Raw genomic sequence first — 27,628 nt, forward strand, 5'->3', positions numbered from 1 at the left:
TTTTCAATTGTTCACTTCCATTTTATTTAAATATTTATTTAAACCTGATCCAAATAGGTTGCATATACATACATTTGACTCTAAAATAATTGCCACCACATATTTAACATGGATTCCATAAAGGACCTCTTCTCTTGAATCTGCGGTTGAGACGTCCATAAAAAATATTTCATAGCATCAACTGAAAGCAGGGCTTAGAAGACTTACAATGATAATAAAAATGTCAAGAAAAAAAACAACTCAGATTTGTATAAAGCATATAAAATTTACAGCACATATACATTTTACCATCCCGGAGGTAAACTGGTGAAAGACCTGTGCAATATTAAGACAACCTCTTTCCCTGGTAAAGAAGTGACAGTGGGAGGCTTCATATGTGCTCGAACACCAGTGTATCAACAAAAAAAAACATCATTCAAGGCACCTATACTTTCCAAGTAAATACAAGTCTTTATAGAAAGAACATAAAGAATTTGACCTTCATTTGTCCGTGTAAGCCTCCCCCAAAAGAACTGCCTTAAAATACAAAGAGTCAATCTTGTTTGAGTAACAACGAATAAACAAAAAGTACATTAAACACGTTAAATAAATCTCTATCGTCTTCACAAGTCCCTTCATAAAACTGTATAAATATACAAGCTTCTTTAAAATCTAGATTTGTACTTTATTGGCAATAATAGCAGCTAAAGTTTTTTGGGGGGTTTTTTTTTGTTTAGTTTTTTTCTGAGATGAAGAAAGTTGGATTTGCGTTAGCTTGTGGGCTTCTCTGTTCCGCAGAGTTCTGCCGTCGTTCGGATCGCGTGGGTTTGCCGTGTTCACGGGCAGGATAATGTCCGGTCCTCAGGAAAGCCCAGGAGGCCTCCAGAGTGACCTCCCCCCTCTGTCAGCACAATCCCCGCTCCTCGTTAAAACCGGGGAGCAGTTCCTCCGCGCATCGGTCAGCGGAGCTCCACCCACCTCACACACCTCTCTCGACAACGGAAAAACGATGACAGAGTCGATAAAAATACAATGTTTCGGCTATAATACACAATGTCCGGGCTGGAGTCTGTGCGGATGCGACGTTCCCGCGGTTCAGCACCACAGGTCCAGGTTATCCGTGTTGGCGAATCCCGGATTTTCCCGGATATTCCAGTAGTTCCCCTTGGTTATCCAAACCTCCCTGCCACTCCCGTCCACCGTTTTCCTGAAAAGGTAGAGAAGCAATTATTCACTGTTACCACTTCTACTTTAATACATTTTTATTTCATTTTAGCCATTTACTTTGTCATTTACATTACAACAATGGCATTTGGCAGACGCTCTTATCCAGAGCGACGTACAACAAAGTGCATACCCATAACCAGGGATAAGTGCGCTGAAAGACCCTAGAGGGAAGTACAATTTCAAGTACATTTATCCTGCCAGTCATTTTCGCTTCAAACTGAGCAACCAGCGCAGAGCCAAGAGCTCAGGTGAGGGAAGTAACTACGCAACGAGCGGCTTTTAATCGATCAATTCAGCACCGAGTTACAATGAAGACCAGCAGACCCAGAGGTCCTCTTCACAACCAGGGGAGAGAACGGCTGGTTGAGCTGGAATGAGCCACATACTGAATTTACATTGAAAATGTGAAGCCTGATTTCCAGGATGGGGGGGTGGGGTGGGTCACAGACCAATATTGACCAATGAGAATGTGCTATTCTTGGAGGGAAAAATGTGCGCGCCACTCAATTCCAGCACTACTCAAACACTTGTCACTTTATTGTTGGGTGACATGGCTCAGGCAGTAAGAGCGGTCGCCTGGCAGTTGCCGGTTTGATCCCCCGCCCGGGCTGTGTCGAAGTGTCCCTGAGCAAGACACCTAACCCCTAAATGCTCCTGACGAGCTGGTCGGCGCCTTGCATGGCAGCCCATCGCCGTCAGTGTGTGAGAGTGCGTGTATGAATGGGTGAATGAGAAGCATCAATTGTTCAGCGCTTTGGATAAAGGCGCTATATAAATGCCAAACATTTACCATATTGTACGTTGCTCTGGATAAACGGCAGTGATGTCACGCAATATAAATCTGGCACTCACGTGAAGAAACGAGGGATGTGCTGCTCTCCTCTCTTCTCCATGGCTCTCCGCCGCTCCCTCTGCTTCTCCTCCAACTCGTCCTTCCTTTTGTCCGCCTCGTTCACCTTCCCCTCTTCCAGGAGCCTGGGGGGGTGGACAATTCGCACACCGTCAGCATTACATTACATTACATTACAGTTCATTACATTACATTACAGTTCATTAGCGGACGCTTTTATCCAAAGTGACTTCGTTGATTTGATTAAGCAGGGGCCAATTCCCCACCTGGAGCAATGTGGGGTTAAGGGCTTTGCTCAAGGGCTTAACAGCTGCATGGATCTTATCATATGAACCACCGACCTCCCGGGTCCCAGTCAAGCACCTTTCTCCACGAGGCTACAGGCTGCCATTATGCAGCCACGAGGAGAAGGACCGCAGGATCCACCACGAGACCCAAGACTGCAGCATCAACTCCAAGCACTCCAGGCCTCGAGTCGTTGATCTTTCATTGATCGTAAAGATCTTAAAATGAGGCGGGGATGGGGCGCTCACCTCTGGTCTGGGCGAAAGCGCGTGTCGGTGGGGGGCAGGTGGGGCTCGAGGTCGGGCAGCAGCTCGTTCAGCTCCATGGCGAAGCGCGAGAAGAAGTAGTACGTGGAAGCGTTTTCGGGTTGAGTGTCTGCAGGAACGAAAAAAGGCAAAACCTATCACCATGACAACCAGGGCAGTTACACCTCACACACCAGTGGTAACCAACTCGGTTTCTCGGGATCCACCATCCTCTAGGTTTTCACTCCACCCCTAACAAAGCGCACCCCATTGAACAGCTAGAGATCTCCTTGAGCTGCCAATTAGTAGATTATATTTGGCTGACACTTTTATCCAAAGCGACTTACAGTTGATAAGACTAATCAGAAGACAATCCCCCCCCCCCCCCCCGAAGCAATGTGGGGTTAAGGGCCTTGCTCAAGGGCTCAACAGCTGTGCGGATCTTCAAGCGTGGCTACACCGGGGCTTGAACCAACAACCTCCCGGGTCCCATTCATGTACCTTAAACCAAGTAGCTCTGTGACTGACTCTGTCTCTAGTGACTAACATCGTTTTGTGATTACCTCAGTCTCTCTGGCAGCCCAGGGGGCTGTATCACAAAGCAGGATTAGTGAGTTCACTGGATAAGTGCACTGAGTAAATCTCATGGACTTAAGTAGAAAAAAAGCTGTTCTGCTGTCCAGCTATATCCGTAATCCTGCTTTCCAACCCTAAAGTGGGGTACTCAAGTCACAACCACCAAGGCACTAGGACCCAGGTTCAGAAGTTTCTTGGATGCAGACCCGGCCCACGTGGTCCCGCGGGGCGGTACTCACTGGGCTTCCAGATGCACTGGGGCACCGGCAGCGTTTCGCAGAAGATGCCCTCGCTCCAGGAACCTCCGAAACTGTGGACGACCTCGCCAGCCTCGTTCAAGACCTGGCCCTGGACCTCGTTCCTTGTGTTGTCAGTGCCCCAGTAGCGAGACTGCAGGTGAAGGAAGGGCACACATTAGTTATTAATAATAATAAATAATAATAATTCATAATTGATATTTAGCAGACAATTGAATGGACTAAGCAAGAGACAATCTCCCCTGGATCAATGTGGGGTTAAGGGCCTTGCACAAGGGCCCCAACAGCTGTGTGGATCTCATCGTGGCTACACCGGGGTTTGAACAAATAACCTTACGGGTGCTAGTCATGTACCTGAGCCACTAGGCTACAGGCAGCCCATAGTTCACATGTAAAAGGCCTCTAGGTCCCCTAGGGGTTTGTTCAAACACAGGCCACAACCAGCGAGGCATCATGAAATTGAACCCCACGGCACCAATTATTATTTTACTATTAACAAGCAAACAGAGAGACAGACCAGTGAGATGGCATAAAAAACCCTCAAAATAACCTTCAGTATAAATGGTTCTTATTTCAAAATGTTTCTGGTTCCAAAACATTACTAGAGTGACATTTCTGATTTGATTCACACTTCATTGTACATCACTCTGGATAAGGGCGTCTGCTAGATGCGTTTAAATGTAATGTTTCTGGTTCCGGGCGACAGTTATTCTTGTGAGCGCCCTTTAGCGGTCAGACGGGGGGGGCCCACCTTGATGAAGGTCATCTTGCAGGTGCAGACGGAGCTGTTGAGGTTGCGGATGACAACCTCGCCGTAGTGCTCCAGCCAGCGCTGCTGACTCAGCACGTTGTGGATGCAGGTGACCACCTTGTTCCACTCGTAATGGTCCCCGTACCTGCAGGGGGCAGCGACGAGCAGACCGTTAAATCAACCGCCCAGCAAGGCCCAGTCTACGTCAAACAGCCAACTTCAGACCAGATGAGACAGGACAAAGCTCAGAGAATTAAAATCTCAGAACGTCCAAGTATAAAAAAAAACTTTTAAAAAAAACTAGGCAGTCCACACCAAAGCGGCAAGTACACATATAAACAAATGTTTCCATAACACCGACTCCGCGTGCTTGACGGTTTATGTTCTCATGACCTTTGTGTGTGTGTGTGTGTGTATTTTGTTTAGCTAGCTAACATTAATGTTGTATTGTCTATATTTGTTTATTGGGACAGAGTTGTTGTTTTTGCAACATCACATGAGCTAACAGTTTGATGTGACGCCTCTCACCCGCCATCGAAACTTCCACCATTTTGTCCAAACCGCTGTGCTGCTTTGTGATTGGCTAAGTTCTAAAACCAGTCTACAGCAAATTGTCAACTTGAGACGAGACTTGACATGGTCAGCATCTCTGGCCGCTCCCAGTTTGTGGAATGCTCTCCCCGACCACCTAAGGGCACCACAGACTGTGGATACTTTTAAACGAGGTCTAAAAACCTACCTTTTTTTACATTTTAAAAATGTTTTCTCATGTTTTGTATTTCTTTTTTTAGCACTTCTGCTTTTTAATCTGTAGCACTTTGAGATTTAAAAAAATATATATAAAGCGCAATACAAATAAAATTTATTATTATTATTATTATTATTAGCCATTCTAAAACTGGACGGTACACACCAAAGACTTTTGTTATAAAAATAAAAAAATAAATAAAAAAAATAATAATACACATTCTAAAACTGTCCCATCTCATCTTGTCGAGTGGGTGGTTTGATGGAGACTGGGCTTAAAACACTGGTTTCTGAGTTTTTGCCAGAAGAAATGGCACTCACCGTGGAAGGGTCGCATTCACCATTCCTGTGGAGATCACCTCTAAAGACTTGCCCCAAAACTTGTTCTTCCATCGCTGGTCTATTGGAAAGAGCATACAGTATTAGTCATCTTATCCCCCACCAATAATGCATTTCTACCCAACACGAGGAATGCGGTCCACATCCAACCACAGGCTGTACAGCAGTGGCCTCCAGCCCTGCTCCTGGAGAGCTACTGGGTCTGCAGGCTTTCATTTTCACCTTAAAATTCTGCACCCAGTTGAGACCCAAGTAACCAGGTGAGGCAAGTTATCAACTGCTCTAATTGATTCATTAAGTACAGAGTGACAACAAAAACCAGCAGACCCTGTGGGCTCTCCAGAACCAGGGCTGGGGACCCCAGCAGACCCTGTGGGCTCTTCAGGACCAGGGCTGGGGACCCCAGCAGACCCTGTGGGCTCTGCAGGACCAGGGTTGGAGACCACTACTGGTACAGTGAACAAAAAGCTGTTCATCTACAACAAGAAAACTGGCCTCCAATGTTATTTTAAGGTTCATCAGTTCGAGAAGAGTCGAGGGATTTGTCAATGTGAAGAGGAGTACGGAGAGCCCTACCCTGCCAGAAGGTGAAGTTCTCGGACTCGGCATGGCAGGCGGAGATGGGAGGATGGTGAGACACCTGGAGACCGAAATGCGTGCGAATGAGACAATGATGCCTAAAGCACACAGACCACTTGAACAAGTCACCAGGCTGCTTTTTATACAACAGTGCAAGAACTAAAAATTGTCCAAAACAATTGCACTACATTACATTACGTGTCATTTGGCTGACGCTTTTATCCAAAGCGACTTACAGTTGATTAGACTAAACAAGGAGACAATCCTTCCCTGGAGCAATGCAGGGTTACAGGCCTTGCTCAAATGGCTGTGTGGATCTTATTGTGGCTACACCGGGGCTTGAACCACCAACCACGCGGGTCCCCGTCAGGTTACACACCGCACGTGAGGTTTTTGCCGAGTCATGCTATCGTGGGCTCACCTGCTCGCTGACGTAGCGGAAGCCGCGGTCCTCGCGGACGCACTCGAAGGTCTCGCCCAGGACGGGGTTGAAAGGCTTGTAGCGGCTGCGCCACTGGGCCCAGGCGTAGCCAGAGATGGAGAAGGCCGCCACGTACACCTGCACAACGGGAGGGAAGGCACAACCGGAGGGAAGGCACAACATTACTTTACATTATCGGCATTTGGCAGACGCTCTTATCCAGAGCGACGTACAGTTGATTAGACTAAGCAGGAGACAACCCTCCCCTGGAGCAATGCAGGGTTAAGGGCCCTTGCTCAAGGGCCCAACGGCTGTGCGGATCTTATTGTGGCTACACCGGGATTAGAACCACCGACCTTGCGTGTCCCAGTCATTTACCTTAACCACTACGCTACAGGCCACCGCACAAGAGCCCATTCAAGAAGTCATTCATTATCCAGCAGGTTAACCCTTTGAAGAGGTTTTTTTTATTTTTTATTATTTCTTTTTAGAACACCTTTAATATATATTTTTTTATTCTAAACCGGTGTTCTAGAATCTAGAACTCCACTGCCTTCAGTTACCGGCAGTGATTCTTACATCAGCATTAGAGTGTTCAGCCAAGAACATTCCATTCTATTCACATATTTGTGACCTCACACCTTAAAGGTTAAAAGCAAAATTATAACTTGTGGCAGACAATAATTGTGCAATTTTCCTGAAACACTGGTTTCATTATCAATGAAATCTCTTTTGCTCAGTAAATTCCATCTCCAATCCCATTCCAACCCCAGCTTAAACAGTGACAGAAACAGAACTTTTAAAGTTCAGTCTTTAAATCTAGGCCATTTTTCTGAATCCTCAGTGAAAAGGGAACATACGTTTGTTCACTCTCACAGGTAGGGGTCGTCGGTACTCACACACTCACACACTCACACACTCACACACTCACACACTCACACACTCACACACTCACACACACACACACACACACACACACACACACACACACACACACACACACACACACACACACACACAGTACCATGCGCTGGTAGGGGTCGTCGGTGCGGTTGGCGATGTCCAGCAGCTCGCTGTACTCCAGCTCCTCACACACGCGCTGCAGCAGGCAGACGGGCTCGTTCAGGGCCGCGGGCATGGACACGCGCGACAGGTCCTTCCCGATGTTGTTGTACAGGATGGTCATGAGCCCGATGTGGCTGTTGTCTGGGCCGGGCCCGGGCAGGCTGGTGCGCCGGCCCGTGTCTTTCGGCACCACCGTGGGCACCTCGGACGCGCTGGAGACACTGGCCCGGTAGTTATGGGTCGACGCCACTGAGGGGGGGGGGAAGGGGATGCGTTTAAGAGTGTGCGTACACCGGGCCGGGGAAACCGTTTACGCACAACCGTACGTACAATAACCGGTATGAGGACCCGTACGTACAATAACCGGTATGTGGAAAGAGCTTAATCTCCTGGTAAAAGGAGATTTAGAGGGGTGATTGGATTGTTAATCCCTTTAATGAATTCAAAAGCTCCAAAGTGAACTACAGGCAATTCTTCAGGCTGAGTTTGGAAGATTAAATGATTGCTTTGGATGAAAAACTAATTCTAACTAATTTAATATTTAAATTCCCTGAATTTTCTCACCGGGGACCTCGTCTGGCTCCGAGTTGCTGGTGGTGATGTCGCTCATGCCCGACTCGTCCGACACCTCCGTCTCGGCCGCCTCCGTCACCAGCACCTCGCTGGCGTCGAAGTACTCCGCCATGGAGTCGGTCACGGACGACTTCCGCTGCACTTTACGGCCCACGCTGCGGTCCTGGAGGGAGGGGGGAGAGCAGAATGGAGAGGGAGAGAGAGGGGGAGAGAGAGAGGGAGAGAGGGAGAGAGGATCACAAAACGGTCATTAAAAGCAATAATAGGAGTTGAAAAATTACATTCTGTAAAGTAGTAAAGCATATTGGAGGATGAAAACAGAAATGCAAAAGATAATGAAACGCACTGATGCTTATTGAACACGTTAATGCTTAACCCTCCCGAGGTGCAAATATGTGATTAGAATGACTTATGGAAGGAGTTCAACGACGCAATGCCAAATCTCCATTCAGACCGACTAACTGAATGTAATCATTAAGTAAATTAAACTATTAAATAAATTGAAGTATTGGTTTCAGTCTGGAGCACAGCGCGATGGGACGAATATCATATTACTCCCGAGAGACCGAATAATCATATTCATAGACACTGTAAATTAATTTCCCAGGAAGGCGTATTACCTATCAGTCACTGTGTAGAGGTACAGGTGGAGGTACAGGTGGAGATACAGGTAGAGGTACAGGTGGAGTTGGAGGTATATGTGGAGGTACAGGTGGAGGTAGAGGTACAGGTGGAGGTAGAGGTACAGGTGGAGGTAGAGGTACAGGTGGAGGTAGAGGTACAGGTGGAGGTAGAGGTACAGGCGGAGGTAGAGGTACAGGCGGAGGTACAGGCGGAGGTACAGGCGGAGGTACAGGCGGAGGTACAGGCGGAGGTACAGGTGGAGGTATAGGCTCACCTGCTCCTGGTTGACTGTGCAGAACGAGTCGTCGGTGGAGTCCGAGGAGAGCGAGAGGGAGTGGACTTTAGTGAGACGGGACTTCACTTCCAGCTGTGGATGGATACACAACTCCGTGAAACCGTTTTCTGCCCACAAAAGCCCCAAGAAGGCAACTCCAACTGCCATTTTAAACTTGGCTATCTGGGCATGTCAGCCAACTGTTATTTTCTTTATTTCAAAGTTTCTCTCAAGGTAGTCTGTACTCATGTCAAAATAATAACAGAAAAGCCTGCTCTTCAACTTTAATGGAACCCAGCAGCTGTGGATTGGGTGTTTACGGGGAATGACCACTAGGGGGAGCACACAAGTTGAATCAATTGTGGCAGCACTGGAAGCACATTGTCATGCTAAAAAATGCAACCGATTTCCTAAATATTTCTAATTACAATTTATATTTTAATCTGAGACTTGGTAAATGGTAAATGGTTGGCATTTATATAGCGCCTTTATCCAAAGTGCTGTACAATTGATGCTTCTCATTCACCCATTCAGACACACACTCACACACCAACAGCGATTGGCTGCCATGCAAGGCACCAACCAGCTCGTCAGGAGCATTTGGGGGTTAGGTGTCTTGCTCAGGGACACTTAGACACAGCCCGGGCAGGGGATCGAACCGGCAACCCTCCGACTGCCAGACGACTGTTCTTACTGCCTGAGCCATGTCGCCCCATTTGGTGGCCAAAGTTATTTAGGCGAGAAGTAGTCTAGATTGTTACAACGGGTATCATTCAAAAAGATTATACCATTTTCTATCATCAATACTACCAGAAATTTGTGTCAATAAATATATATATTTTTTGTTCCAATCATGAAACCGATAACAATATAACTGTTGGAAAACACAATTCAGCTTGCTCGATGGAAACCCAATTTACCAAGGCCACATGATGAAACCTAAATCGGAGTTGCAAGTTTTGATGAATTAGTCCTTGGACTGGGACAGCGGTCCCCCAGGTCTTTTTGGGTCAGGCTGAACGGTGATAAAGCAACTTTTCGGCGACTCTGCTGAATGCGGTGAACTCAGCCGATCCCACCCTGAACAGCCATCCCACCCTGAACAGCCGATCCCACCCCTCACGGGTTTCTTGTACCCCAGCTCAGCAGGCTTAACCTGTTCTACCCGTGTCGTCGTGTCAAAGAACCCAAGAAAAACAAAATGTCTGCACGTACAAGAAACTCTGACACTCTCACTCCCTACAGACAGAAACCTGCGACTCGGGTTACAACTGGTTGACTCCGGACTTTTCAGGAAGAAAAATAAAAGAAATACAAATTTAAAAATTGATTTGCAGACTGGCGACAGTGTTTTTGGAGAAGCCAAAGCCACATTCACCCATTAGGTGATCATAGCAAAGATAACTGGAAACATAACTATACATTTTTTTTTTCCCCCACACCAATTCACAGAGCAACCTGGTCTTTACAGCAGTACATGAGCACTGTATCACAGCCCAATCAAAAGACACAATCTGCACGACCGCAGATGGAATCTCTCAGTCCTATTGGCCAGTGAGTGGTGAGGAGGAGGGGCTTCGGCGGCCTCACCTCGGACAGCTGTGTGCACAGATTGGCCAGCTGGCGGGAGGTGCACTGGCGGAGGTCAGGGGTCGTGCAGGCGTCCCTCAGACGCTCCCGCTCCAGGGACAAGGCCTCGTGGATGGACTTCAGAGACGTGAACACTGTGGAGAGACAGAGACAGAGACAGAGACAGAGACAGAGACACAGGTGTCAGGCAATCACACAGGGTGAAAGCAGCACTACTGCAGGCCTTCCGGTTCTGCACAGGGCCGGTTCCACCACTATCATCATCATCATCATCATCATAAACCTCCTGGAGGGCCCAAGTCCTCACTGAAGGCATAGATTCAGCCAAGTCAGATTTTAGCTGTGTACTCATCGTTTACCATGTCACCATCCGTCATTGTTGATGAATGGGTGAACACTTGACACAAAAATGAACGCATCATGGGCTGACAATCAATACCCATTGAGACGTTTACATTTACCGCTGGTTTCGTTCACCCCAACAGAGCAATTATTTTACAGTTATTTAGCTGACGCTTTTATCCAAAGCGAGTTACAGTTGATTAGACTAAGCAGGGGGGCAATCCTCCCCTGGAGCAATGGCTCTGCAAATCTTATCATGGCTTCACCAGGGCTTCAACCACCAACCTTCCAGGTCCCAGTCATGTAGCCACGAAGACCCAACGTTTAAAATAGCTCCTCAGAACGAGCCGGGTCCCTGCCAGCCCGGCCCCACCCAGCAGCTGGGGGCAGCGCCGAGACACTCACCCTTCTCGGACACGTATGTGATGGCCTGCTGGACCTTCTTTCCCTCGGGGGAGACGACGCCGGGCGTGGCCAGCTGCGTGTACACGTAGTCGGGGATGGACTGGACCGAGGCCCCCAGGTGGGACGTGGAACTCAGTTGGCTGCCGCTGAGCTGGAGGGTAAACAACAAGGCCACAGTTCCACTGAAGGGTCAGTTACAGGGCGGTTACGCACAGGTCGGGTGAAACGGTGCCGCTGGCTATGCAGCCAAATCTTCCTGCACGTCTGCTCTGGGGGAGGAGAGGACTTTCGAACCCAAGCTCACAGGAGAGAAACCGCACCCCTTCCTCTACCCCCAGGAGGGGGTCGACAAGCCTGGTCCTGGAGGGCCAGCTGGGTTTTCCGTTGTCACCTTAAAATCAGCAAACTAATCCAGTAATTAACTGCCTTTATTGACCAAGTAAGTGCCGAGTACCAACGGAAGCCAGCACACCCTGCGGCTCTCCAGAGCTGCCCCCGGCGTTGACCTCGGCCATCTGCCAGAATACTGACCCGAGCAGTATCAGAAATGCAAGAGTGAGTGACAGCTGTTTCAAGTTCTGCTGCTTCTCACGCCATTGTCTATGGCATGCTGACTCACAACCTCGACCTGTTGCTGGGAATGACCTCATAAATATAGCGAAATAAATACCCATTACTTCCTTAAATGTGCATTTTCATAATCCCTATTGGCTACATCATTTCATAAGCCCCCACTGGCTATTGTCTTTAACCTTCAGAATATATTCATCAGTGACTTTACCATGAGTAGTTGCTCATTTTATAAGGACAGTAGAAAGATTCAAATGAAATTAATCAAACTAATTTGGTTGTTTTACTGAAAATAATTAACTGTCTTCAGAGCAGTGTTTCTCGACTCCAGTCCTCAGGGCACTTGCCGGAAGGTTGTTGTTGTAACCAGGAACTTACATACCCAATTAAATGACTGAACCAATCAAACCACCAAAAATACCCTGGATGAGTTCCCGGTTACAACACAAATCTGGCGAGTTGGGCCCCCGGAGGACTGGAGTTGCTTTAGATGATACTTTTACATTAAAGTTTAGAAATATTAAAATGAGTGCCACTCACCATGCCAAGTGCCTCCACCCTGGACAGAGTGCGAGAATGGCCCCAGATTTTGGTTGGTTTCTTTTTGGGCTTTTCCAGTGTGAGATTCTGAAAGGAGAGAGAGAGAGAGAGAGAGAGAGAGAGAGAGAGGGAGGGAGAGAAAGAAAGAACAGTGCATGTTAAGGATAGTGTTGATAGCAGTCATGATGACGTGTGCCGAGGATTTTAATCTTGCAGAGCACCGCCTCACACACGATATTATCGGAATGCCGCGCCATTCCAAAAACATTTTAGCAATTGCAAGCATTTTTTTTTGCTGCGGGAATTTTTTTTATTTTATTTTTTTAAATCTGGAGCTCCAGCATAGCAGAATGGTGCAAGAAGGAGCAAGCCCTGGAACAGTGTGGGGTTAAGGGCCAAACAGCCGCATAGATCCCATCACCGCTCCACCAGATCCCATCACAGCTCCACCAGATCCCACCAGATCCCATCACAGCTCCACCAGATCCCATCACAGCTCCACCAGATCTCATCACAGCTCCACCAGATCCCACCAGATCCCATCACAGCTCCACCAGATCGCATCACAGCTCCACCAGATCTCATCACAGCTCCACCGGATCCCACCAGATCCCATCACAGCTCCACCAGATCCCATCACAGCTCCACCAGATCCCATCACAGCTCCACCGGGGCTGGACTACAGGCCGCCGCCTCTTCGCACACCCGGGCACGGAGAGCACAGCTCACCTGCATGCTGATGCGGTGCTCCAGGTCGCCGTTGGTCATGGGCTGGCCCGACTCCAGGAACTGCAGCCTCTGGATCAGCTGATGCAGGTCCGCCAGGTCGGCCTGGCAACGCAGGAGCTCTGTGTGTGTGGGGGAGGGGGGAGGGGGGGGGGGGGGTCAGGCACAAAAGATTATTTTAGGGGACATCCTCCATGAACAATATTAAACACTGTGAGAACATGCAAAACTCCACACAGAGAGGATCTGGCTGGCCAGGAATCACACCCAGGAACCATTACCGATTAAAGCACTACGTCGCCATGCCACTTTGCCCACCAAAGGGGTGCACGAGGTGGATCTGGTTGGGGGGTTCCGAGGAGAGGCTGGGGAACCACCGGGACTCATGAATCCAGACCACTAGTGCGGGTGTGCGTGTGTGTGCGTGTGCGTGAGGGTGTGTGAGTTTGTGTGTGTGTGTGCGTGTGCATGCATGGTTGCGTGTGTGTGCGCGAGTGTGTGAGCAGGTGTGTGTGAGAGAGTGTGTGAGCAGGTGTGTGTGAGAGAGTGTGTGAGAGAGTGTGTGAGAGAGTGTGTGAGAGAGTGTGTGAGAGAGTGTGTGAGAGAGTGTGTGAGAGAGTGTGTGAGAGAGTGTGTGAGAGAGTGTGTGAGAGAGTGTGCGGGTGTCTGTGCGTGTGCGGGTGTGTGAGGGTGTGTGAGGGTGCGTGTGAAGGTGTCTGAGCGTGTGAGGGTGTGCATGCATCATGTGACGCGGCGGTGCTCCGTACCTTGCGAGCAGCTGTCGGAGTCGTGGGTCTGCTGCAGCCAGGCCGACACCTTGCTGTTGACCCCCGGCACGCTGGCGGGGAGCTCCTCTTTCGCCTCGCTCGCCCAAACGGAGCTGTTGCTCTGGTACTGCGGGTCGGACTGCAACACGGGGGCGGAAACGTCAACAAGAACCTTCCACAGGCTACAACCACACTGTAGCGCATGACCCAGACTGGACAAAACAGGCCTGAAGATCACATTTTACAATACAGTTCATGAACTGGCATTAACTAATGTTGTTGTTAACATGAATTAATAATGGACAAACACATTAAGCATGAAATTAACCTTTCATTAGTTAATGCATTTGTTGACAACCAACTAACATATTTGTTTTTGCTTCCCACCTAATTTCACACAAGCACTCACATTCTATTCAAAGTCTTATTCAGAAATGAAACGAACGAACACGTAAATCAGACAAGAGGAGTGAAAACGGGAGTTTTGTGCGTCGCGAGGTACTCACGGCGTAAGGCATGCCGCGGTTTCTCTGCGCCAGGCTGGCCATCGTGGGCAGGGTGTTCCCGCCGAACGACAGGGCCTGGAGGACCCCGTTGTGCACGCGCACCGCCTCGTTCTTCTTGTACGTGCGGTGGGCCGACAGCTTGGTCACCCAGATGTAGAACAGCTCCTGCGGCTTCGCCTGGTGAAAACGCAACAGAAAACGGCTTTTACCACTAAAGACCGGCACACACGAGGATGAGATAACTCGAATAGCGTCGTTTTAAAAATCGTTCAAACTCGAGTGGAAGGGAGAGTCCACACGACAACTATAATAACAACAACAACGACGACAGTGACGATATCGTCGGGATGACTTTCAGAACTATTGTTTTCCAGCGGCATGTACAAGAAAACGCTGAATGCCAAAATGCATCGAAATTCACAGTTCGTCACGCTAACGACAGAGGACAGCCGATAAGCTATTCACAGGATGCTATTGTTCAATCAAGGACGCTCACAACTTTATGGTTATAGTTACAGTTTTTGGTGTGCATGGACCGGCCTTTACTGAAAATTTATAAATGCAGGTGGAAATTTAGCATCATGAAGCAGGGGCAGGGAGTTGTATAACAGGGGCTATATAACTCCACTGACTAAAACCTGTAACCATCTCAAACCTGGTCTGATGTAAAAAGAGCCATTGTGGGTTTTACACAATGCAGTTATCCTGCTATCCCGAGGGCGCTGTAACCGTAAACCGTAAAAAATCCTTTTTACGGTTTAAGTCCTTTAAGTCTTTTTACGGTATGAACAGGGATTTTCCCCCTCTGCGCATAAATATACAAGATGGGAACTTCTGCTTTTTTTTTTTTTTTTTTCTCCATACAAACAATCATGTCCAAATACAGTAATGTATGTAAAGTAGGGCACATATCTCTCCTTTAGAGCGTCACACTTTGGAATCTCAGAAATGACTGACAGCGATCACAATGGGCAGGGTAAGGCACAGTATTAACCTAGTTTATACTCACGGGACAAGCAACACACACACCACCACACACACCACCACACACACCACCACACACACCACCACACACACCACCACACACACACCACACACACACACACCACACACACACCACACACACACCACACACACACCACACACACACCACACACCACACACACTTCCGATTCCCATCTCGCACACCAAAAAAAAAACCCCCACCAGGACTCGCACTGTAACCTCAGCGTAACCCTCCAGTTAATCCAAAACTAGTTTCGGTCAGTAGCGAGGGCTCATTCATCAACTTGAACTTTAAAGGAGGCCCCAGGCAGAATGTCCCCAAGTGGGCAACGCATCAATCAAACTCCACCATTCATATGACTTCATCGCGGAGGTTAAAAAAGGAAAAAAGAAAAAAAACGGAAACCGGTTCCTCCGGTCTCTCCAGAATCCGGGCCGTCAGGCTCACAGCTCTCGGTTCCTTTGTTTACTTTATTTGGACTTTCTTAAGATGAAACCACACCAAACATGAAAATACTCTCGCCACGTTGATTGATTTCCCAGGACCCATAGATGTAGTGCTGTGGCTGTCAGCCCTACATCTATGGGTCCTGGGAAATCAATCAACGTGGCGAGAGTATTTTCATGTTTGCAGCAGACGTGGATTTCAATGAAAAGTCCAACTCAAGCTGTACCCAAGAAGCCTTTATGGCTGAAATGTCATACATACATTTCATACATAAGATACATGTATAATTTTTTTTAAAGATACATTTTATGTATACAATTGTTTTGGGAAGAATTGCATTAGGTTACCATGATGTGGTAGAGATTATCCCCAGCGTCCAGGTCGATGCGTTTGGACTTCCTGTTGATGGACATGACGGCCACACTGACGTCCAACGAGCCCAGCACCTTTCCTTTCAGGATCTGGGAGAGAGCAGGGACATGAGCGCTTTGCGTGTCTCAGGTGAGTGAGTGTGTGTGTGTGTGTGTGAGAGAGTGTGCGAGTGTGTGTGTGGGGGGGTGTGTGAGTGGGTGTGTGGGGGGGTGTGTGAGTGGGTGTGTGAGTGGGTGTGTGGGGGGGGTGTGTGGGGGGGTGTGTGTGTGTGTGTGTGTGAGCGAGAGCATTCCAAACAGGAAACGCAAGGGATGAGAACAGGAAGTACTTACATCCTGCTTGGTCTTGGAGTACTTGAGGATCCCCTGATCCAACACAAAGAACCGCTAAACAAGAATTAAATGGATTAAAATCGTATTAATATTAAAATATTCACAAATTCCCTTCTAGTGAACAGATTGGTGGTTGGGCAGCAATCAATCACATTACCCACAACAATTCAAGTCTATTAGTACATTACTTTATTTAATGCAAGTGTTAAAACAACCAAAGTCTCTATCAAAGGCCTAAAAATGAACTGCGGGCTAATTGAATCCAAGGCATTTTATTTATAATAACATTGATTTGTTATTAGCATTTTTTTTTCATCCAAAGCAACTTAGTCGCTTAGACCACGTAAGGGACAACCTCCCCCCCGGGAGCAACGAGGGGTTCAGGGTCTTGCTCAAAGGCCCACCAGCTGTGCAGATCTCATCGCGGCTACACCGGGGGGCTTGAACCAACAACCCTCCGGGTCCCAAGTCATGCACCTCAGCCACGAGGCTTCCAGGCTGCCTCCCAGCATGAGCTATCCCAGCATGCCCCTCACCTTGTGCCAGCCCTGCAGGGGCCACTTCTTCTTCTTCATCAGGTAGCCCTCGCAGAGGCCAGGGACGGCCATCTCCCGCCCGGCGTCCGCGCCCAGGGGCAGCTCCCCCTGCAGGTCGTCCATCACCTCCCAGTGCTTCGAGTTCTATGGGAGAAGAGCAATAAAGATAGAGCTATTATGTGTGCGAGTGAGATAATGGTAATAGTAACAGTGAAATAGGAAGAGTCATAGTAATAATGTTATCAAGCGCTCAGGGACACTTCGACACACCCGGGGCGGGCCTTCCGACTGCTCTTACCGCCTGAGCCTAGTGCTGATATAGCTGGTGCTTTTATCCAAAGTGACTTACAGTTGATTAGACTGAACAGGGGACAGACAGATGGACGGGGCGGACACACACACACACACACACACACACACACACACACACACACACACACACACACACACACACACACACACACACACACACACACACACACACACACACACACACACACACACGTTAAGTGTCCATGGGGCGGGGGTTCAAAGAACAAAAGTGCGGGTGGGTTTTTTTTTTAAAGGGGTTTCGACTCTGGGGGGAGAGGGGTATGCTCAGGTGGGGGGTGGGTGTGTGGAGGGCGTGAATGGGAGCAGGGGGGTGGGGTGGTTTTGGGTGGGGGGGGGTGTTCACCTGGTGGGAGTGTCGGGAGGATCCAGTGCTGCCACTTCGAGAGTGCGTCATTTTACGGCCCACTTGCGGGGACCTATCCAGACCGCTCATCATCGATTGGCCGGCGGTCATCGTTGACCCGTGAAAATCCAGCTTGCAGGTTTTCCGTTTTTTTTTTTTTTTTTTTTCCTAGATTTATTTCCCCACCTAGAACCACTGTATCATCACACTGGCGGTGAGACTGCAAATCTGTAAGGTGGGATAAGAAGGAAAAAAGAAAAGAAAAAAAAGAAAGCATTACATGAAGTATAATGGTGTGCAGACAGGAAGACGACAGTGATTTAATCCTGGGAAGAGTAGGTCGTTTCTTTCGTTCTCTTTTACGCTTTTTTGGAATGTTTTTTCCCCCCCAACTTTCTAAATCAGTGCTTCGAGAACTAAATCACTTTCAGTTGCCAAAAGTGATCGTTACATGAGCATTAGAGAGCATTCAGTGACAGGGGTCCTCACTCCTGGTGCTGGAGAGCCACAGGGTGTGCTGGGGTCCTCACTCCTGGTCCCGGAGAGCCACAGGGTGTGCTTGTTTTTGTTGCTACAACAGCATTTAACTGACCTCACCTGGTTTCTTGGGTCTAAATAGGCTGCTGCCATTAAAACCAGCAGACCCCGAGGCTTTCCAGGACCAGGAATGAAGATGACAGGGTGCCGACCATTCTAAATCACACGTGTACTCGCACTTAAAAAGGGTTAAGGGTTAAGAGGTGAAGCTCACTGAAGTGGGCAGGGCACAGCTCACATCACATGGACACAGCCTTTCTCACTCACTACTAGGACCATCAAATAAGCCAAGACCACCATTACAAACCTTAAAACACTGAAAAACGTATTCAAAATAAGAAATTATACAACGCACAAGTCCGATTACCGTCAGACGAAAAGTGTAACGCCTGGCGTTCCTGTAATGCCGGATCGCAACGAAAGTTTAAAACATCTCTGCAGTTCTTACCGGAAAGTTTCACCCGGGCCTCGCAGTTCTCCGTTAAGAGCACCGGAGTCCGTTTCAGGGGGCTGCAGTTATCGTAATCGCAGACAGTCAGATCAAACGGATCCTGAAACGGAAGGAAACGACACACAAGGTCACATTCTCGATGTCCAGCAAGGCGCGATACAGATGACTTGCGACCAGAAAGAAAAAAAAAAAAAAAAAAAAAACATAAGTAGGAATTGAGTTTTTGAAAGAAGTGCATTGCTCTTCCACCACTGGATGGAGTGGGCGGTGGGAAGAGACACTTATGCAGCAGGAAGTGTTATAACGACTGATCCAGCCGGTTCCACCCCCCTGCCACGGTGCAGCTGTACAAAGCACAACACACACCGCTCTCCCTTCGCTGTGCGGTGAACACACTCCGTTAGAGAGAATCGCCCCGCGCGTTCACAGTCACGCCAGCAGGTGAAGACGCACGGACACGGCCGTCTTTAGTGCCGTTAGATGGGCGACCGGGTGACCCTGTGAACTCTCCTCTTGTCCCCGTCGTCAGGAAATCCAGGACGGGTTTGGCGTCACGGTGAGACATGGGACAGTGCTACCCCCCCACCCTTTCAGTGCAAAGAGTGCCATTTCGACCTTACACCTCTTCAATCAATCACAATGACTGCTGTACTACTGTTTTGAGTCCCCATTAAAACCCGACTAAATTCTCTCAACAAAAGCCAAAACCCCGTGGGATTTGGATGGAGTCGTTTCATATCCAGCTTGGGACTGAAGGGGTTAAAAAAATAAATAAAAGAAATAAAATTTTAAAAGCTTAAATGGAAGCCAGAGCAGTGCTAGCGTCCGAGATACGATGTACAGGCGAGTCAAACGGATTTTCTGGAGGGCCGGGAGTGGATTTGACTGATGTTAAATGAGGAGGGGGGAGCAGAGCTGTGGCCTATGGCTCTGGAGGGGGGGGGGGGGGAACGCACGCTGCTGTGAAAGGATACTGATTGGAGGGGATTAATGACCTAAATTTTTTAATGCACGCCCACTGGTACATGATGACGTGAAATCTCGTAAATTCTTGTCTTCCAGGAAGTGAATGGTAAAAAAAAAAAAAAATGTCGTGAAATTACACAAGTTTTAGCATTTTATACATCATTTGTAATACATATTTGAAGACATGTTCGTATGCTTATGCAGAATTGACTAACTTGAGGGAAAAGTTTTTGAATTCAGCTCGTCTTTAACCATGCTCTGACTCCAGGAGGATACACAAGGAATGGGGTAACAACAATTGCACAGCGCTTTGGATAAAGGCGCTATATAAATGCCAACCATTAACCATTTGTCATTACCCAACATCGTCTCAGTTTTATACCATTCCTCCACATAACTCACAGGGCGAGTTTTGGCCAGTTTTTCACCAATTTAAAATCTTGGTCCCCTGTGCTTAAAGCCTGCATCTGTAAGCATTCGGACACCTTTGGTTGTGAGCAAACCGGACATTAGTCCCAGTGTCTCAGGCCCAGGAAAGGAAGCACTCCTCTCCACGGCAAATCAAAAAGAGCAAATCTACACTACAGCGCCTCGCAGTCCAGAGCAAAGCGATGAGATTCCCCTGAGAACTCACCGGACCTGCCACAGCAAACACTCAGACTGTCACAGCAAACAAACGCGAGCGTGCAAAAAATAAATAAATAAATAAATAAAAAGATAACATAAAAATAATAAAAAATAAGATAAGACTTATGTCACATACTCTAAGCCCCCTCAAGTACCTTTATAAAAAAAAATAAAAAATAAATAAAAAAAAACCTTTGCACTTACAACTGGATGTGTTTTTTTTTTTTTTTTAACAAAATGGTATAATTTCATCAATGTATATTAGTAATAGCATGGACTAAAATGTTTCACTATAAAGTACGCAGAGCATACGAACACATTTACAGTTTGATCTAGGGTGTAGTTAACCTTTAAGGTGTTGATTCTCTTCTTGCTTTAGCTGTAACCCTAGCCCAATTCATTATGACTGGTTGCATTAGTTGACATTTCCCCCAGGAGGATCTTAACGGTTACATCCCCACTGAGAAGAACAGGAAAAAACATAATATTTTAAGGCAGACTTAAGTACCTTAAGACTTAGCAGAGGCGGGAGCATTGAATATTGACAAACACTTACAGATTAAGCATCAAAGACATTTCCATTTCCTGTTACCAATAGCAACAACCATGCAGTCTTTGATAACAAAAATCCAGTTCTGGAAGAAAATGCCGATACTCTCGAAAGTAGATTTTCCGCAGTTAGGACGCTTTCAGTACAGTTTAAACTTCTGAGCGAAAAGCACCCCACCTTCACACCTGGCTTCATCAGCTTCGACAGGCATGTGACTTACCTGCAGGGGAACAACACCATGTATGCAAACGCATCAACTGAACGGGAGGAGCTTCAGAAGTGGGTCATCCTGCAAGGCAGGACACACCCTCCTGTCACTCAACCAGGGTGTTGCAACACATGTGCACATGACCGACCGATATAACCGGTGCTAGCAGTGGAAATAAACATAAATACATCATCGACAGTCCTCAAACACAGAGTAGAGCACAGAATTCCCGGTCGGCTATGGGGTACCGGTCCGTTCTGGCTGACTTTAAGCAGAGCTTATAACAGGGGAAATACAACCGGGAGCTTAAAATATATGCCTTGAGTATGCCATAGATTATAATGGCACTTATATCAAAGATAGAGAAATTGTTGTACTCTGGGTATTCTAGCTGCCAACCGTGGTATGCTAGTTCGTAAGTTGATGTATTCTTCAAGGGTTCCAACTGTATCTGTATGGTCACGCTAGGACTCGGAACCGTACTGTCCTCTCGGGTCCTCTTCGCACTTGTTCCTGTGTTCGATCTGCACTTCGTTGTACGTCGCTCTGGATAAGAGCATCTGATAAATACCTTGTAATGTAATAAGTGCCGTGCGCAATACCAATCCACTGTGCTCCAAAGAGCAAAACGAAGAAGTGCTGGCCCACTTCAAGCACTGGATACAACTCAACCAAATAAAGAGCTAAACCCATAGGCTGTTGTAGCACATATACTGTATGTACTATACAGCCTTCATGGGAATTCCCCTCCAGTGTAGGGATTTATACTTTAAACTCAGATGCATGTAGGACGTTAATGTGAAGACTACTCCTCGGCATTTCAGGAAACCACCCCCACCCCCCAAAAGTAAAAACATTGTCTAATTTTATTTAAATGAAGTCTTTTTTGTTGTTCTTCTTCTCAGATCCGTGAAGCACTTTGGTCCGGTTATGCAACGCGTCTCTGAAACGTGGCTTTGAGGGCGAATGACTGCTCACGAGGGCGTTGCGAAAGACAGACTATAATGGGAGCCCTGCAGTCACTCAGCAGCTGATCGGTCCTGATATGTTCTGAATCCAGAGCCCGCGTTCCCCCCAGGCAGGTGCGGATCGTACCCTCCACACAACCGTGACGATCACCTCCGGGAACACGGCCTCCTAGCCACGCAAGCGTACAGCTCGGATTCATTCCTTTCAAATCAGACATTACATTACATTACATTATTGGCATTTGGCAGACGCTCTTATCCAGAGCGACGTACAACAAAGTGCATACCCATAACCAGGGATAAGTGCGCTGAAAGACCCTAGAGGGAAGTACAATTTCAACTGCTACCTGTACAACAAAGATAAGGACGAGGGCCAATTTTTTTATTTTTTTTGAACAAAGAAACAAACAACAGAGCAAAAGTGACCAAAGTTCACTAGCCAAACACTGCTTACCTAGCTAACTAAAAATACCGATACACAAAGCAAGTCACAGAGACAACAATTAAGGTTCACAGGGAGGTAGGGAGAACGCGCAAGTTCCCGGTAGACTGTACAGATGCCAAATGATATCGAAGTAAAAAAAAAAACAACAACATTTCAACCAGCAGTAAACATTCTGCGCGGGGGCGGAGGGAGCCCGTTGTGCGTATCGGCGAGTGACATGACGAGAAACCACACGTCACACGAGAACAAAGCAAACGGAAATGCGGTTTTAAAGATAGGATGCATTTCAATGTCTCTCTCTTTTTTTTTTTTTTTAATGCAAACGATACACAATGTTGCCGGTCAACATTAATTAAACTGCGTTTTTTTTCTTGAATTAGGCCCAAGTCAGAGTCGATGTTCGGGTGCGCCTCGGGGCGCCCAAGATGGCCGCTCGTAAGGGTGCGTCAGACCCACAGCCCCCCCGCGAATTCTGCGTCTGCTTATCCCGCTATAAAGGCCTGACCATGTGCTCCATCAGAAAACACATCACCTTCATCATTCTCCTGCCAGGACACGCCCGGCCGGCTGTACACAGCGGCCAGTTACTCAGTCAGAAACAATCTGGGGTATGTAATCAAAATATTTGTTTTGAAAGCCACCCTACACATAAGCGGCAAAGTATACTCTTACCGTGTTACAAGACACACAAGATGAAGGAGCTTAGCAGAAAAAACATTTCCGAAACAGGTTTTAAAACAAAGTCAAGAGCAACTTGTCACTTGCGTTCAGTCTCGCAGCATAAGATCCCTGAGGGCTGAACAGGTGGCATGCTAGGACCGAGTCGATCGGGATCAGGAATTCCCACAACAGTCAGGAACACAGCGCCACTCTTCCCAAGGAAAGCCAAAGAACCTGAATGGAGTTTTTTTAAGGACATGGAACATCGTGTCCAAGGTAGCATTCTAGATCTAGTGGCCAAGAAGCCAAAAACATACTGAGAACTTTCCCGTCGTGCTACCCACATCACGACACTAGTTAACGCTCAAAATCTGGCAACAGGAGCAATTTTGGGCTGAATAACACCCCCTCTCTCCTGGGAAAAATGTGTTTGGCAGCAGTGTGAAGACTTTCCAGTATCGTAGAGTAACAGCAGCCATCAACCTTTTTTAATATGCAATGCTGGGATACTGAACCACCAGAATGGGAATTGTGGTAAATGGTTGGCATTTTATATAGCGCCTTTATCCAAAGCGCTGTACAATTGATGCTTCTCATTCACCCATTCATACACACTCACACACCGATGGCGATTGGCTGCCATGCAAGGCACCAACCAGCTCGTCAGGAGCATTCGGCGGTTCGGTGTCTTGCTCAGGGACACTTCGACACAGCCCGGGCAGGGGATCGAACGGGCAACCCTCCGACTGCCAGACGACTGCTCTTACTGCCTGAGCCATGTCGCCCAGGCCAGGTTGCATGTTCTCAAAGGAGTTCAGTGTTAGCATTGGTATATTTGTGCAATCATAAAATATATAAAGAACAACATGCTTCTGACTGTGTGCACCATTGCAACCTATACATTTTATTTTATTTTTAACTTTTTTAAAGTCAAAGTTCCTTGATCCGTTAAATCGATTTCTCCTTTACATAGCAGAGTGCTTTGCGTGCTTTGCCGTTCCGGTGTAGACACACACCCACATTGTGAGGGTCGACTAATTCGGAGTTTCAACATCTCCAGTCTCGTGCATAGGCCCCAGCACAGTAACCTGTCCCTGTCGGCGCTTAATGTACTAGTCACATGTGCAGATCATTCAAATCCACCTCGACCTGTACCTGTACCGCATGAACAACAAACTCTATCAACTTCTTCCAAGCCTGAGATGGAAAGTGATAAAACTGGTTTTGTCTACCTCGCAGGAATGTGACAGAGCGACATGCAGTCCTTCATGGAAGGAGGACCTGTGCTTCAGCAAGTCCCACTTCCTCAAGAGTTTCAACGTTGTGCCATCATACTATGGCTGTACCAGGATAAATAAATGGGGAAAATAAATATTTAAGGAGGCTACTCTTAGAGCACGAATTGCTCTGTGTTGAATTATGCTCAGGTTCTGTTTTCCCCGAATGACAAAAGAAACCCCGAAAAATGTCCAACATCTCAGCTGCTTTTCCAAACAGTTGGATGATTTAATTGACCCCGTGTTCAGAATCCACTTTACCGGAGAGCTATTATTGTGTGCTGACCATCGTGTTGAAGCCTGACGGTGTTCGATTGAATAAAAGTGGAGAAATAACCATTTCTGGTGCTTTCCATCACGGTGAACCCAAGACTTGCACTGACGTGCAAGCAATTTTGCCTCACGGCAGACGGAAGAAAACGTATTGCCCCATGCAAAGATGAAAACCAAGTAACTGCCTGCAACGAGAATCACTACAAATTGACCAGGTGCCTCCACAACAACAGAATTGGGCAACAGTACCCAGTGATAATGAGACAGGAATAGCATCTGTAAATCTCGCGTTGATGCACGTCAAGCCCACCAAAAAACGCAGAATCGTGAGCAATGGGATTCCAGAAAACATGGCGCTAATTACGAATGAGGAAATTAGACTGAATTAAATTGCGAGCAAAATGTTGCAAGACGAATATAATTTTTGTATTGTGCTAAAATGCACTTAGCCTGATAAAACTAAGATGCCATTCTATGAAGTTCATGTTGACATGTTATGAAACAATCTAAGCAACCGAAATATTGTGAAGATAGTTTAATAAACTTTAAACTAAACAGCTAAACAATGACACTATATAGGCTAGCTAGGAAGTGGGGGGCTAGAGACTAATTTTCGAAAAAACCGTAGGACGCGTTGTTGAACTGATTCTCAGAAGTTGATCAATTATAGCGCATCTACAAACTATTTACTATTAACATCAGATTATTTCTTAACGCAAATACACGCCCCTAAAAACAAACCTAACACGCACACGTCCCTGCCCTATTCGGCGCAGAGATTTTCAATAATCCAATTAGTTTTATTCTCATTTGGACCTTAGTGTAAAATAACGAGCCTACAAGTGGCAAAAGGTTCATTAAAGTGATTATTTTAACAGAATCAAAGAAGAATCCACACAGTTTAATTGCAATGCTGAAAATGCTTACCTGAACCAAGCACAGACAGAGCTGAACGCGTGGGATGACTGTCCGCCCGCCTGCCTATCCAACTCTCTATCAGCCCGCAGGTCTACCAGCTGACTCGCCGCACGCTCTCGTCTCCCATTTGACAAAAGTTATCGCAACGTCACGCGTCACAGTCGGAGAGGGGTGTGTCCCTCAACTGGCCAAACCTGACGAGGCGCGCGCGCCCCTCTTCCTCCTGCGTGGGGCCGTGACGGTGGTCTGCCCTCTACCCTAAAAACCTCGTCTGATACCCGTACAGTTCGGCGATGATACCACACGTACGTTTGGAGCTTGTGTCCGAGCAGGCGCAGCACGCGCAGGACTGACCTGTCATTCAAGCAAGCGAGACTGACTACATTGCACGTGTCTTTTCCACTCATATCTTGAGAAAAACTATGGCCAACGTTGCTCATTTTAATGAGCACTTAATTATGTAATTGCATACACAATTCGTTGATAATATGCAAGTACGACAGCTTACAACAGCTATCAAATTGTACGTAACAGTAACTGTTGATTGTGCATTTACCTGTTCAGAACAGTTTTTCATTTGACAAAAAATGTATTTAGCAAGTCAAAACAGCTAAAAGCTTTTTGCTCTGATGTGAGTTTGTGGAACCAGTTTAGTTGTTTCAGTGCCTTCGTGTAGAGCAGGAAATATATTCAATCATGTAAATATTTTTTTCCCAAAACTAAGGTTTAAAACTGTGGTGACAGATCACAGCCTGAATTCTCATAATGAGCTGTTTGAGTTATTTTTCCCGCCAAATCTGAAAGAAAAAGCAGAATAAAAGATGATTGTGCCGGACTGCTACTCTTCAAACAAGCATCCGTGTTTACATAGGAAGCTTGTGACATTTAACCGACCTTTTGCCATCACACCGCAACACGCGTTTGAATCAGGGCGGTCTGTGTATGGCTTCGGCTATTGAGTGGCAAACCAGATTCACTGTCAAGAATGAGCCTTCCCCCCCCCCCCCCGTCAAACCAGTACGGTCGACTCTTCCCTCGTGTACTTACAGTCATTGTCACTGGTAGCACCGCCGTGCAGGGGTGAGAAATAAGCTCAGCTATGTGAAAAATGGCAGGCATTCTCGGTTTTGTTAGCCGATGACAACAGTAACGAGGCATAATCCCGACACTGCGCACGCACTGACCTGGCAGGTTCTCCGGCTGAACACAGGGAATAGCACTTCAGCACGCACACCCGAACGGCATTACCAATGTGTCATCGTATCTCATTGTGATTGTTATAATAATTAATACGATTATCATTCTGACAATAGGACTGCTGTTTGTAATTGTATCAGCGGCATCAGCTGCATTGCCATCATGATCATATCACCGCGAGGCCGTCATTGTAAGTAAGATCCCAATCTAATCTGACCTGCCTGGTGAAATAAATAATAATCAATTAATTATGATGTATAATGTGTTGAAGTTCGTAACTCGGATCCATGCATCAGTGTTAAGCCTTTTATTTCCATTTCATTTCAACATCAACGAACGCACACAATTTTTCAATTAATATTCCTTAATATTCAGAGATAAAACACGACAGTAAAACATGGTGGCCTCAGTCTGCCTCACAATTATGGAATCTGATGGCTTTTATATCTGTGGGTCCCCTGTGTAACGGGTTCTTTTACCTGTCTTCATACGGGGAACCTTTTTTTCAGTTCTTTGTGGAACCCCTCTATGGCGGGAGTGAAAAGAGTGAAAAACGCTCCCAGAACCCTCGACTTTGACAGGGTTCTTCCATGGAGACACATCGGAGCCTTTTGGAACCCTTTTTTCGTCTGAGACTGGAGCAGCAACCGCATTGCATTGGCACATCAAACAGGCCAGTCACGAGAACAGCTCTACCAAGACTCAGGTGGTTCCCTCAGCCGCCTCCAGCGCAGCACATACATTAATAACTCAGTTATGAATACTTCAAATATTACTATTCTGTACTCACCAGATTGATATCAACAAGGCATCCCAGGATGTCTCTTTAGCCTTGGATACATGGGACCCCGGACGATATTGCGTCCTCTTTCCTGATTGACTTGTGAGCCTCGGTGTGACTGCAGGGAAACTCGCGCCCCTTAAAATCATCTCCAATACTCCAG

General features: G+C 47.1%; 1 protein-coding gene across 3 annotated transcripts; it reads right to left on the reverse strand.

Annotated features, from left to right (window-relative positions):
- Positions 1-27,628, reverse strand: LOC133115089 (oxysterol-binding protein-related protein 7-like). 3 transcript variants are annotated; one of them, XM_061224815.1, is made up of 23 exons: positions 27,475-27,628; positions 18,593-18,695; positions 17,608-17,835; positions 16,932-17,075; positions 16,396-16,449; positions 16,039-16,152; positions 14,239-14,415; positions 13,733-13,871; positions 12,969-13,087; positions 12,240-12,326; positions 11,130-11,280; positions 10,383-10,516; positions 8,793-8,885; positions 7,886-8,057; positions 7,281-7,570; positions 6,257-6,394; positions 5,833-5,896; positions 5,239-5,317; positions 4,171-4,315; positions 3,402-3,552; positions 2,590-2,716; positions 2,059-2,181; positions 1-1,186 (listed from the first exon to the last, which is right to left on the reverse strand). In XM_061224815.1, the coding sequence occupies exons 3-23, from the start codon at positions 17,716-17,718 to the stop codon at positions 1,075-1,077; spliced, it is 2,724 nt and encodes a 907-aa protein (XP_061080799.1). In that variant the 5' UTR covers positions 17,719-17,835; positions 18,593-18,695; positions 27,475-27,628; the 3' UTR covers positions 1-1,074. The 3 variants fall into 3 exon arrangements, with proteins under 3 accessions (XP_061080799.1, XP_061080798.1, XP_061080800.1); XM_061224814.1 differs by lacking the exon at positions 27,475-27,628 and adding an exon at positions 25,497-25,606; XM_061224816.1 differs by lacking the exon at positions 27,475-27,628 and adding an exon at positions 20,745-20,953.

The sequence above is a fragment of the Conger conger genome, chromosome 16 (genome assembly GCF_963514075.1).
Source record: "Conger conger chromosome 16, fConCon1.1, whole genome shotgun sequence".
In the NCBI taxonomy this organism is placed as follows: domain Eukaryota; kingdom Metazoa; phylum Chordata; class Actinopteri; order Anguilliformes; family Congridae; genus Conger; species Conger conger.

Excerpts from the sequence above, each read along its gene's own strand:
- LOC133115089 (XM_061224815.1), bottom strand. The coding sequence starts at position 17,718 with ATGACCGCCGGCCAATCGATGATGAGCGGTCTGGATAGGTCCCCGCAA. Across the intron at positions 4,316-5,238 it reads GTGAATGCGACCCTTCCACG|GTACGGGGACCATTACGAGT; the intron begins GTGAGTGCCATT and ends TGCCCCCTGCAG. Across the intron at positions 3,553-4,170 it reads GCAAGATGACCTTCATCAAG|TCTCGCTACTGGGGCACTGA; the intron begins GTGGGCCCCCCC and ends CTTCACCTGCAG.